Raw genomic sequence first — 13,133 nt, 5'->3', positions numbered from 1 at the left:
TACCTTTTTCAGATTTTTTTTAAAAGGGGTTTTATTATGCTAATGTTCAGCTTTCATTATTGTATTTTGTCCCTCTGGCTCTGGAGGGAACTTTGGGATTTAGTCCTTTGCAGACCATTTACATGCACACAAATACAGGAGAGGGAAAACCCCAAAAAGCACACCAGGGCCTCTTTATAAATCTGACTCGCAATTACAACACTTCTTTAGATACAACATGTTTATGTTTAGGGCTGTTAAGTTAAGCGTTTGTATTTTGTTGGTCGAACGCACTTATTGTAAGTCGCTTTGGATAAAAGCGTCAGCTAAATGCAATGTAATGTAATGTAATGTATGAGAGGTTCCAGGTTGAATTGAGGCGGATATTTTTAATGTTCAGAGGTTGTTGTGTTTAATATTCATGAGAATATTTGTCATTGTTCAAATGATAATAAACAAACATTTGCATAAAGCATATTTGTCCACTCATGTTGATAAGAGTATTACAAACTTGAAAAATATCCCTCTCAGGTACATTTAGAACAGATCAAAAATGTGCGATTAATCGCGATTAACTATTTTAATCGACTGACAGCCCTAGTTTGAATACACTTTTAATGACACATCCTACAAGTCCCATTTTACCTGCATTGTAAATACAACTCTTAATAATGCCATTAATTAGTCAAAGTATAACCCACAGTTCTTTATTGCCAAATAACAATATATTGATTGCATATTTACAATTGAAATCAGTGCAAACACCTTTGCGTTTCAAGTCATTGTTAAATCTCAATCAATTAAGAGACATTTGTATTAAAACAAAAACGGAAAGGGACTTTAAGACTAGCTTCAAACGACAACAAAGAGCAGGGTCAATAACACATAACAACTGTTTGTTTAGAAGTTGGGTGTAGGTTAATTTTGGACACAGGACATTTAGCTTCAAACTCCAAAATGTTTTCTCTCGTGGGAAAGTGTGTGCTCAACAAACTAAGTGGCAGCCTCGATGCCTGAACACGCAGCTTCCCACAAAGCCTGAATCCACATTTTACAACTTTGAAGCTAATTTGTTTCTGTGAACACATCACTTAGGGTTAGGGTAACTCACAACCATGTGTTCTTTGTTGTGCAATGCCACAACCCTCAGTATAAACAGTCAAACTTAACATTTGCTAAATGCTGGGAGAAAATGTATATTGTCAACATTAAGACACAATTTGCATTTTAGTAACCTAAGACTGAGAACATGTTTGGTCCTGATCAAGCCAAGATTTCTATAAAAAAGATTATGAGTTTTCCAAAACTGACAAATGACAGACGATTTCGACATACTATTACGACATACTATTTCTACATACTATTTCCACATCAAGTCCCTCAGTATACATCTAATTATAAGCCGATTCACTACTGTAAATATCCTGTAACTACTCCTACAGGATACACGTTAAATAGTTATTTTAAATCATCAAAAATGCTGAAAATTACCCTTTGAGAAAAGCTTATGTCACGTCTGTAAAACTGGAGTACAAAAGTTGTTAAATTGTTTTTGTCATAACGCAAGATAAATCGTTTAAAGTGGGCGCTGATTTGAATAAAACTGGTGCAAAAGAGAGATGAACAGTGAACATAAGCAGCCGCACAGATGTCTTCTCCCCGCTGAATGAACGGAGAGAGTGCTACACACATACAGCAGACAGCTGCACAAACTCAGAAGACGTGGCATCTGACAGGCAGCAGCGAGCAGCTCCTTCGTCCTCTCGTCTACGAGGTTACTTGGAGAGGGCCCGTATTTTTCAAGCCGTTCAGAATAGGAAGTCTAAAATCCTCAGAGAGACACACATGTGGTCCTTCCTTTGAGCAGCAGGGACCAGTATTTTAATATCTTTCTTGATCTTGACTATTACTGTTTAGGATTTAATGTATAGATTTAGTATATCTGCTAATTATTAATGTAACTAAAGGACAGGGGTTAGCAAAAGGCAAATGCATGCAACAAGAACAATTACTGATTAGATTCATTGCACCTAAAATAATTCCTACATGACAAATATCCCAGCTTCAAATGAATGCTCTGGACACATGCATGTGGGTGCATGACAAATATAAACGACATGAAGAGTCACTATTTGTCTAAATATAGCCAATCAACAGAAAGTCTACAATCTACAGAAATAACTCATCCATTTTGATCTATTAATAAGTTCAGTCATTTTTAAACAACTGTAATGTTTTTTATTCCCGCTTCTAAATTGAAAAGATTCCCTGCTTGTAATGAATCATTGTAAACTAATATTTATGGGTATTTTGGTCAAACAAAACAAGTAATTTGAGAATGCTTTTTTGACTTAACAAAACTTGATAAATTGAGAAAGATATTGGCAGATGAATTGGTCATTTAAGAATCAGTAGTTGCATACGTAGTTTTGCATTCCAGATGTTTGTTGTTTCCTGATGAACTGTGTACACTAGATGCACATATGAAAAGATGTTTGCTAAAAAGAGCTAATTAGACACGTACAGTTGATGCTATCTCATCCGCTTTATCTGCAACCCAACTGACTGATTCCAGACCATCTCTATGAACTATGCAGAAGTGTATGCAAACCTGAAATAACTCAAGTCCTGTGCTCTGCTGCAGGAGAATAATATCAAATCCTTGTAAAACCTTCAGTGTGATATCTAGCAGTTATTCTGAGGTGTTTGAGAAATACGGGCTCTGTTCAGCAGGAGTTCTCTGGGTCAGGGGGTTAGACCCCCCCCCCCCTCCTGCAGACAGACCTCCACCTCCTCCTGAGGGCTTCGGTACTTCTTGTTTAGTGATCCAGGTCCATGATCTGCTCGGCTACAATGTCCATGGCTGCAGACGCCTTCACTGACCCCCCCGCGGAGCCCGAGTCCACGAACATGTGCGGGATCTCGGACCCAAAGTAGATCTTACTGTTGGCGGAGATGGACTTGAACTTCATGAGCTTCAGGTACTCCGGGGTGAGCTTCAGCTGCGGGAGAGAAACACCATTTTATTTACAGAAGAGCGGGCTGGACTTTCCGGTTCCAGTCTCAAAGTCAACTTTATTGTCAATCGTTCAGTTTGTGTGTACAGACGGAGAGATTGAAATGAAGCTTAGCGCAAGTTCAACCAGGAAGACCGTCGGGGGCGTCACTCTCCAGCTAAACCTATCACTTCGCCTCTATTCCCACAAGCCTATCATAGTGCATTGCTAAACCTTGAAATCTGCTCTCTCCCCTTCCTCACAGTTGTCATTTCAGGTGACTCAACGCAGCCCTCCTCCACCTTCCTTTCTTCCAAATCCAGGGTCAAGCTTAAACCACTACTCTTCAGACCGACTTCAATCAATCCTTTCATGCCCTCCAGTGTCTAGACCCCAGGGGGGGATTCATCGGCTCGGTTTTCCCCCTCCCGAATGATATTCCAGCACAACGGGGTCTAATCGCCAAACACCACGACATGCATCTGTGTATTCCCGGCAATAAATATATATCGTTACATCAAAAGAAAACTTGTCTCTCCTGATTGAAATACCGTTTCTCACAACCCCGAATACAAATACATATTAAAATATGTATATCCTATATATACACACAATCAACAGACACATGTATACATACACACATTAAGACATAAATAAAAGCACAACAATCCATATATACAAAATAACAGTCACTTCAATATCTTTGGGAAATGTACATTAGGGCAAGATTGTCCGAAGCAGAGTCTGTCCTGGATGAGGAGGGGGGGGGGGGGGGCTAAAATAGTGGGTAGAGAATAAACTCATGCGGTGCAGGAGATCAGAGAGGATGGTTTTAAAAACCTCTGCTGGAGCCATTCAATGTTTTCTAATACCTAAGAGTTAAACATTAGTTGTATTTCTGGTTTGTACGGATTACTTGTTGATGTTTTTGTTTTGAAGGCAGCTTCTTGATTTGAGCATCTATTGGTGGAAAGGTGGAGGAGGAATTTGGCACCAGAAAGTTGTTTTTTTACCAGGGCAAGAGAGGATGTAAAAGCCATTGTTCCTGTTTTGCTTTAGTTGAAACCTGAGAAAATAAATGCACAAAAGTAAATCTTGCCTGGAGAATGAACAAGATTTACGTCATTGTGCTTCAGCTGCAGTTTGAGATCGTTTTCTGTTGTGTGTTATTGGTTTGAGGACAAATACCCGCAGCACTCTCTTAAAAATGTACATTTCCCCTCTGTGGGACGAATAAAGGTATTCTGTTTCTGATTGTGTTCAGCTCTCAGTATTTTTGCAGCTGTTAACTGAATGGAGTTTAGGCTGCGTTCCAAATAACACACTTGTTATTTTTTACTTATTGTATGTCCTGCCGCTGACCTTATTAAGTATGTACGCTTCCATGGAGTATGCATGCTTTTGGTACATACTACTTTGTATGTCAAACCTTTTGATCATACAGTATAGCCCCTGTGCAAAGGATTGTGGGTCAGAAAAGCCAAAATAGCATGCTGTATGCAAACTGTGACCAGATGCAGAAGGACTTTAAGTACTTTTTGGCATTCTGCATTTGACATAGTATGTATGAGGACATATGTTTCTGTCATACTAAAAGGAATGGTGGTATGGGTGTTTTCATTGTTTTTTTTATATCCTGTATCTTTTATCTGCTTTATTATACTGTTTCACTTTCACCTGTCACTGCTGATTAAAAACAGTGTTTCCTGATTGTGCCGCCTAAATAACAGGTGACTCACAGGAAATAAGAGATATGTGATCACACAATAAGTGGAGCTTTGTTAGCAGCTTTCCATCAACAAAGGCAAGACTACTAATTAGGGTTAATTTCGTCAGCTATTTTTTTATTTAGTTTTAGTCTTAGTCCTGTGTTAAATTTCCTTTTAGTCATATTTAGTCAAGTTTTAGTCGACTAAAAGTCTGAGCATTTTAGTCATATTTTAGTCAAAGTAAACTAATTATTTTAGTCTACTTTTTGTCAATGAAAACTGTTGAGACTTTTTTAGTCATCAGATTATATAGAACATTTCAGTCAAACTAGTCAAAACCAATAATTTGTCATTTTAGTATATATAAATAAATAGGATTATATCTTGTCCTTATTTGATGAAAAACTCAGGTTGAATGATTAAGAAGCTTTGCAGAGAGTATCTGCTCAGGTTTGTGGTGTTGTTACCTGTGTTTTGGCCACATTGCTTCCCTTCTGATAAAACAATGCATTCGCTTTTTTTCTCCGCCTCATTGAAGCGAAAATGGGCCCAAATATCACATCGTTTCTTTCTCCCAAGCAGTGGTGGCTTTAGACTTTTTCGTTGTCAGTCATTTTGACGGACAGGATAAGGTTAGTTAGACCATGAGTTAGACTCGAGTCTTCCTGACAGTTCACAGTGTGCCGCTGGCCCGGTGTAATTCAAATGTACCGCCGCGCACAGACACACAGCTGCTGCCCAGCCGCAGCACCGGAAATGGAACTGCTGGGAGAAAGACTGACTATCGTGTTACGTTATCCTTGATAACATCTCGCGCTTTTGTGTAATCTATTTACCTTATTGGCTTCTGCCATTCTCTGTGACGTATAAAACTCTGCATCAGCTCTGGCTCTCATCCGGGCGAGGAAAGCACCATCTGTGAATCAGAAACAAACAGTCTGAGTTCTGTGTAATAACAGAAGTCCAAGCTGCTTCGCCGCTCAGAGAGGAGGGAGCTGGTGTAAATACTGCGACCTACAAACATGAGCCAAAACAAACAAATGGTTTCCCAGACTAGAAAACTGAAATCAAACACACTCGGAAAGAAGCGGTTCTGATTGTACACAGCTGCTGAAAACCACTTGAGGATTTACTCATAATCCTTGACTTCAGATTAATAACCCAAATGTATTTATATGTGTCTGTCTTTAAAAAGTGCTTAAAACAGCAGCTGTTTAAACACATGCAAACAAAAGATGTAAAAAAGATGACATGTTTGTAAACCAAACGGAGGTCTGGGGGCAAGAAAATAAAACAAACAACAACAAATTGTTTTTCCAAATTGAGTTGATTTCTTCTGTCTTTTGGCCTTACATAAAATCTTCTACTTCTAGTCCATAAGTTCATGTGCTGGCCACTTGCAAGCCCCGCCCCTCTAAAAAGATTCACTGACATATTTTGATTCAAAACGGTGAATTTTGCAGATAAGCGACTAGTTTGCATGTATGTAATAACATATGTCAAAGCTTGAATATACTAAACCAGTGGTTCTCAAATGGGGGTACGCGGACCCCTAGGGGTACGTTGGAGTACTGCAGGGGGTACGTGAGATTTATTTTATGTTAATGAAAAAACAACATAATTAATGCATTTAAACAAACTACTAATAGTAGATTAACTACTTTATTCAAAGGTTTACAGAAACTCTGGATAATAAAATGGGAACAATAATCGGGGTGTTCTCTTTTCCTCTCCCTCTCCTGACAGCCCGTCAGTCTCGTGCAGCTCGCTGAACCTGTAATAACTGACCCGACAGTAAAGAATACATATATAACTAGTTTAGCTAGTAGTTAGATACACTAGCTAAGTGTGTTAGGTCTAACTCTTAGTGATATGATCTCTGATCTCTCTCTCGCGTCCGGTTAGACTTCCCTCGCGTTTATGTCCAAATCAGATCTAGCTAGTTCTAGTTAATGATATGACTGCCTGCTTATCAAAAGACCTAAACAATAAGCGTTGCTTGGCAACGGCGTGTGGCCGCAAGGTATAGCGCAGCATTATGCATATGTTTATATGAGGGGTCAAAATCCCATGCTCATAAAATGCTCATATATTTTTTTCTCTTCATTCCCCACGCCCCAAAATAAATAAATAAATATACCAATTTTAGGAAAAGTAAGGAAGTTTGAGCAGTGTGGGTTTTTACACATATTTCAAAATGTGAAGTGTAATAACTGCAGGTGCCTCCCCGTCAGAATGACAAAGATCTCAGTGAAGCTCAAGCCCATGTTTCACTACATTGTAATTACAACTTCTTAAAAAGATCAGTTCAATGCAACTAATGTCGTCTCAGTGTTATTGCATGATGTTAAAATTGGTTTGCCATGAATTTAGTGATGGATTGTAAACATTTTAAATGTAGCATTTAAGTGTTTCTCAGTTACAAGGTTGTTGTTTTAATAATCAGACACTGATGGTGCAGCACTGCACTGTACCTCTTTATATAGGCTTTGTTCCCTAACAAATTGTTTTTGCGCTGATCAGGGGGTACTTGGCTGCATTTCTTTTTCAAAGGGGGTACATTATTGAAAAAAGTTTGGGAACCACTGCTCTAAACAGTTGGGGTCTTCTAAACATGATACTCTACTCTGAAATGCATTTCATTTGTACCGTTGCTTTCCCCTTATATACATGTTTATCATATCTTGTCTATAAACCAATGTTTAGGGAAAATGCAGTCGTTAGGGTTTGATTCATTTAGATCTGGTTAGTATAACACATATCTTTAAATAAATAAATACTGGGGGCGTCCCGATTACCTTCGTTCTATCTTTTGACTGTTTGTGAAGAAATTGCCACATCGCTGAGCATGTTTGCTTATTTGTCTTAAAAGGAATTTGACTTGCCCTGGCAGGAAATGCACATGTTGTGATGACAGTTGTTTCATAACCCTCCGATCTTTTCAGTGAGTCGACATGATGACAGGATTAGAGAATTAGCAAACAGCCATTATTCCTGTTGTAACATGTGAAGACTGACTGGGGTACTTTAGGAAAGTGCATTTATGGAAACAATGTTGAGATCCAATTAATGATAGATTACAATTCTTCTTTGTAGATGCTCCTCTTGTACATTTCACTTCTCTGCATTTATCCGACAATAAGTTCTGTTTACGTTTTAAGACTTTATAGCTAACAACTCTTAACAGAGATCAAATCCTGGCTGAGCCAAAATGTCCTCAACCTCAACGAGAGCAAGACTGAGGTCATCTTTTTTGGACCCCAACCTCCAGCCTCCCCGGTTGATATTCTGGGCTCCCTCAATACAAACATCCTCCCCTCTGTCCTGAACCTTGGAGTGACCTTCACTAGCGCTTTTAAAATGTGATAAGCAGGTCAGCAGCGTAGTCAAGACCTGCTTTTTTAAAATACGACTATTGGCCAAGACCAAGTCGTTTTTATCTTTTAAAGACCTAGAAAGGGGTATTAACGCCTTTGTAACCACAAGGCTGAATTATTGCAACGCTCTATACGTGGGTATGGACCAGGCCTCAATTAGACGCCTGCAGCTAGTGCAGAACGCAGCTGCGCGTCTTCTCACTGGCCACAGAAAGCGTGACCACATCACCCCAATTCTGGCCTCACTGCACTGGCTTCCAATTCGGTTCCGAATTGATTTTAAACTCCTTTTATCTGTTTTTAAAGCCCTAAATGGGCTCCGGCTTATTTAGCAGAACTCCTCCATCGCTACAACCCAGCCAGAGCATTAAGGTCGGCTGACCAGCTGCTGCTGGTAGTGCCCAAGACCAGGCTAAAAACCCGATGGCACCGAGCCTTCGCAGCGGCTGGCCCCAGGCTCTGGAACACTCTGTCCCTCCATGTGAGGTCGGCCCAGACCCTAGGGGTTTTTAAATCAACACTAAAAACTCACTTCTTCTCCCTGGCCTTGTAGTCAGAGCGGAGCACGACTCCTGACATTTACCTGAGTGTGATTTTTGCTGTTGTAATTTGTTGTCTTCTGTTTGCTATTGTTGTAAAGTGTTTTTATTGCATGTACAGCACTTTGGCTCGACCAAAAATCGTTTTCAAAATGAGCTGTATGAATAAAACTTGATTTGATTTGAATGCATTGTTTAGATAAAGCCATGTCTTTCACTTTTGTTGTTTTGTGGCCCTTGTTGCTCAGTCTTTGGCTCTAACTTACTTTAAACTGATTATTTTTTCAGGCTGTGTTTAGATAATTTGATACCACTCCTGACTCGACACATTTTAATCAAATCCAAGTGTATTTATAAGCCCTGTATCTCAAAAACGTGAGTGTCAGTGGGCTTTACAGATTAACAAACACGAATGAGAATGCTCAAAGATAAATATTAGTCAGTATTAAAAACTAATTTAAGTTAGATTGGGTATTTCTTTTACTTAAGATCATTTAAGAATATTTAGCTGATAATACTTTTGTTCTGGATACAAACCTTCAATTTCAGAGATCCTTTTCTCCGTGTTCTTCTCCATGACTTTCTGTCCGTATTTGATCTCTGCCACTTGTGCCACTTTCTCAGCCTCTAGAACACAAACAAGCACCTTTTTGTATAACAATAGTTTGTATAATGAACTTCTCTTCATTGTTTTCTTTGTCTTTGTCTCACCTATTATAGCTTTGATCCTTTCTGTCTCCGCCTCCTTCTCCACCACCTTCTGTGTCTGCTGAGAGATCAGCAGCTTCGTCTTCTCGCTCTCCCTAAAACACAAACACACACTTTACATTAAAACACACACATCTAGGCATGTACAGAGCAGGCTTTATACTGTTTAGGTGGGATATCTAACACTTTTATTATCCTGCGTGTGTTAACATTTATAGAATAATTCCTCCCAACCTCAACATGTGCAGAGGTGTCACCTTTGTGGGTCTGCACATTTTCCATGCATCCTTAGAAGCACAATTAGTATTTTAGTTGGATGTTATGGGTCTTTATTTTAAATTCCTGGACCAACTTCAGATATCAGTGCTTCTATAGTTTACTTTAACGAGACATTAATGCTTGGCTTGTGTCATGTAGGTTAAAAGTGTTTACCCTGCATAGCAGCTGGATTCCATAATACAAGTTTACACAATAAATGCAGGGTCACAAGATAACATGGACATCCATCTTGTCATGCTTCAAGTAATGCATTGGTATTTTAAAAAAAAGGTCCCCTATTATGCAAAATGCACTTTTTGATGTCTTTTATACATACATTTGTGTCCCCGGTGTGTCGGGGAACTCACAAAGTGTCCGGCAATACAACCCTCTCTTTTCCTCCGTACCCACATCTCTGAAAGCGGGGGTACAACAGAGCTGATCCAGATTTGCTGCCGATATGACGTAATATCGGAAATGTGGGCTGGCTTTACGCCCACGGCACTATCAGAAACGTCGGTGTATCAGAAACAATGCGTTTTGGAAGTAATATGGTCTTTGTTTACATTACCAAGCATCGCTAACACTAGCTACGGACCCAGAATCAGCAGTTCTCTAACAGGGCTGAAACAGAGGGGTTTGAGGCTAGAATGGGTGATCTGTTTGGTATTTTGAGCCAAACACTCCATAGACGTTTTTGTATATCTGAGACCTATAATATATGCCTACAAATAGTATAATAGGAGACCTTTAAACCAAACAGCACACTGTGAGGAGCTACTGGCTTTATGTGTGTGAGGACACAGGAAGACGACTGTTTGTTCAAAACAACAATGGTGTCTCCTAAAGAGGTAGGCCTAAATGCTTCAAAAGCATCAGATATTTAATAACTTGACTGTTCGTTAGAAGAACGGTAAATAAACGGCATCATTTTGTGGGCAAAAGTTTGATTGACTGAGGATTTTTCTAATTCCCTGCGAACACATTTTTGTACAGTATGTGCCTGCCTTTTTCTAGGGTTCCCACACCTTCTTAAATACATTCGAGTACTTTTCAGGCTTAATGTCAAGGACCCAACACGGAAAGGTTAAATACACTTGAGCCAGGTTGCATGTTCAAACAATGATGTAACTGCAGGTAAGAAACATGCAAGAGAGAGTGGGACATAGCCAATTTAGAAAATGTTAAATAGCAAAGACCTTTATTTTCTACTATTTCTCAAAATATATAAATTCAAGCACTTTCAATGACAGATGTCTTTCGAAAGAAAAGTCAAAGCCCTTGATTTTTTCCCCTTAAAACTCACATTTCAAGGATTTCAAAGAGCTTGTGCAACCTGTTAACCGTAAACAACTAACTATTAAATGAACTTGACAATTGGACTTGTGCTGCTTACTAGGATCCATATTAATACATCATAGAAATATGAATGCATCACAGCTTTCATAAACATCTAAGTCCTTTGTAATTATGAAGTGAATGGTACTTATTCATAGGCAATAAAACAATATCTTTTCATAAAATAAACATAGAACAAGCCAACACACTTCACTTTGACATCACAGGCGGTTCTTTGGAGATGATCAGGACTTGGTTTTTTACAGATGTGCCTGAAAACTTGGTCTCTGGAGCTTTTTTTGTGTTTCTTTTAGGATTCCTGGTTTCTGACATCATTCTCAACTCTCAAACAGAAAGAGAAAGAAAAACCTTCAGACTTCAGACTGAGCAGAAAGATACCGAACAAAAAACCATGAGACAGCCCGGAGACTTGGAAAGCGTTTGTGAAAGTCTGAGCCTATAAGAGCAGGCATTTGGACTGGGCATAACATTTCAAAGAGTCACATCCAAACCCTGTGCCATCAGGACACATTGACAACAAATGCTCTGCTTTCAATCTTGGCTTTGCATCTTCGTGTCTTTGCCTCATTGGGAAGATTTCCTTAACGAACCACATCAATCATTGTCTGTTCATCCCTCAAGTAATCCTTTTAAAGTTAGAACAATACAACTGCTAGTTTGAAGGGAAATTGGCTTTATTTAATAACCTGGGGCTTATTTCCATAACCAGGGCAATCTACTCTCTAATCACATATCTGCTGGGATCTGTTTGTATTACTGGCTTTCGGTCAAGTAAGCCACACACTTTCTCACAGCCTGAAAAAACAAAGGTCAACATTTACTGAACCACTTATGAGAAAGTGAAACCAAAAGTATCCTAATACAACGTCTCATGCCTTAAAGGCAGTATTTGCAGTAGATAGAGATTAAGTGTAGCTTTGCTGAATGGAAAGTTTTGCTGCCATTAAAACATGAATTTTGACATTAGAAGCTGGTCACAACTCGTGCGGTCGTCTGACTGCTCATGCTGTGCCTCCATTTACGGGAAATGATGGCACTGCTTCCAAAGAGCTAGGAAATGTGGGTTGGTGAGTAATTGTTACCGTAAACCTCAGGGATGATGTCAAAATCCCCCCCCCAAAAATCTTCAAAAGTGAGCGCTGCCTCACCGTCCCAATACCAACTAACAGAGCACAGGGTTGCCAACTCTCACGCATCTGAAGTGTGCCACACGTTTTCACTCTCAATCTCATGCTCTCACGCTGCCCAAACTATTCTCACGCCCAAAACAAGATGAACCGGCGATCGTTTTTGGTTGGTTATTTACAATGTTGAGTTGACAGCTGCTCAAGCTGTCGATAAAAAGTGCTAAATCAAAGTACTATTTGTCAGTTACCACAGAAAACCTGAATAATCCTAGGACATTTTGGAAAGCCATAAAATCGATTTCCTGGTGATATCCCAAATGAGCTACATCCGTGCCTCACCACAGCATCTGGCATTATATCAGACAGGGCTACTATGCTAAATTGCTTTAATAAGCATTTTGTGTCTTGTGGCTCTCTGTTTGATTCTGTCACTGACTGTACTTCTGCTTCTGTGAACGCTCCAATCCTTGACTCTGAACAATGTGGTCTGGAAAACCCTTTCAGTTTTACTCCTTTAACTATTGGTATTGTTCATGAAGCATTATCCAAGTTAGATCCTAGGAAACCGGCTGGCCCGGACAACTTAGAACCTTTCTTTTTAAAGTTAGCTGCATATTTTATTGCTCCACCTCTCACTACTCTTTTTAACCTCTCCCTCAGCACAAATACAATTCCAAAAGTATGGAAGTCTGCTTATGTCTTGCCTTTACTGAAAGGAGGGGAGGCAACTATTTTAAATATCTATAGGCCAATCTCAAAATGGTCAGTTCTGGCTAAGGTGCTCGAACGACTTGTGAGTGAACAAGTAAAGGAGTTTTTATGTAAAAATGACATCCTGTCTAAATATCAGTCAGGATTCAGAAAGAAACACAGCACCATCACTGCGACAATGAAAGTGGTGAATGATATTACGAATATGTTAGATAATAAGCAGAGTTGTGCAGCTCTGTTTATTGACCTTTCCAAAGCGTTTGACACCGTCGATCATCACATTTTAAAGCAGAGGCTAGCCAGTATAGGCATATCCAGCCATGCAGTGGGGTGGTTTGTAAACTACCTCTCTGAAAGGTCCCAATGTGTT

The 13,133-nt window shown here is 39.5% G+C and overlaps 1 protein-coding gene across 3 annotated transcripts in view; it reads right to left on the bottom strand.

Annotated features, from left to right (window-relative positions):
- Positions 1–670: 670 nt before the first annotated feature.
- The window catches only part of erlin2 (ER lipid raft associated 2), a 32,139-nt gene continuing 19,676 nt past the window's right edge, over positions 671–13,133 (bottom strand). For 2 of the 3 annotated variants that reach the window (XM_034238332.1, XM_034238333.1), the window contains 4 exons: positions 9,312–9,403; positions 9,138–9,227; positions 5,521–5,600; positions 2,695–2,981 (listed from right to left, as the gene is read on the bottom strand). In XM_034238332.1, the coding sequence (XP_034094223.1) occupies positions 2,799–2,981; positions 5,521–5,600; positions 9,138–9,227; positions 9,312–9,403 (445 nt within the window). In that variant the 3' untranslated portion in view covers positions 2,695–2,798. Of the gene's footprint in view, positions 2,982–5,520; positions 5,601–9,137; positions 9,228–9,311; positions 9,404–13,133 lie in introns of all 3 variants that reach the window. The other variant, XM_034238331.1, reaches the window with a different exon arrangement.

The sequence above is a fragment of the Gymnodraco acuticeps genome, unplaced genomic scaffold (genome assembly GCF_902827175.1).
Source record: "Gymnodraco acuticeps unplaced genomic scaffold, fGymAcu1.1, whole genome shotgun sequence".
NCBI classification, from domain to species: Eukaryota; Metazoa; Chordata; class Actinopteri; order Perciformes; family Bathydraconidae; genus Gymnodraco; species Gymnodraco acuticeps.
This window is presented reverse-complemented; position numbering and strand designations above follow the sequence as displayed.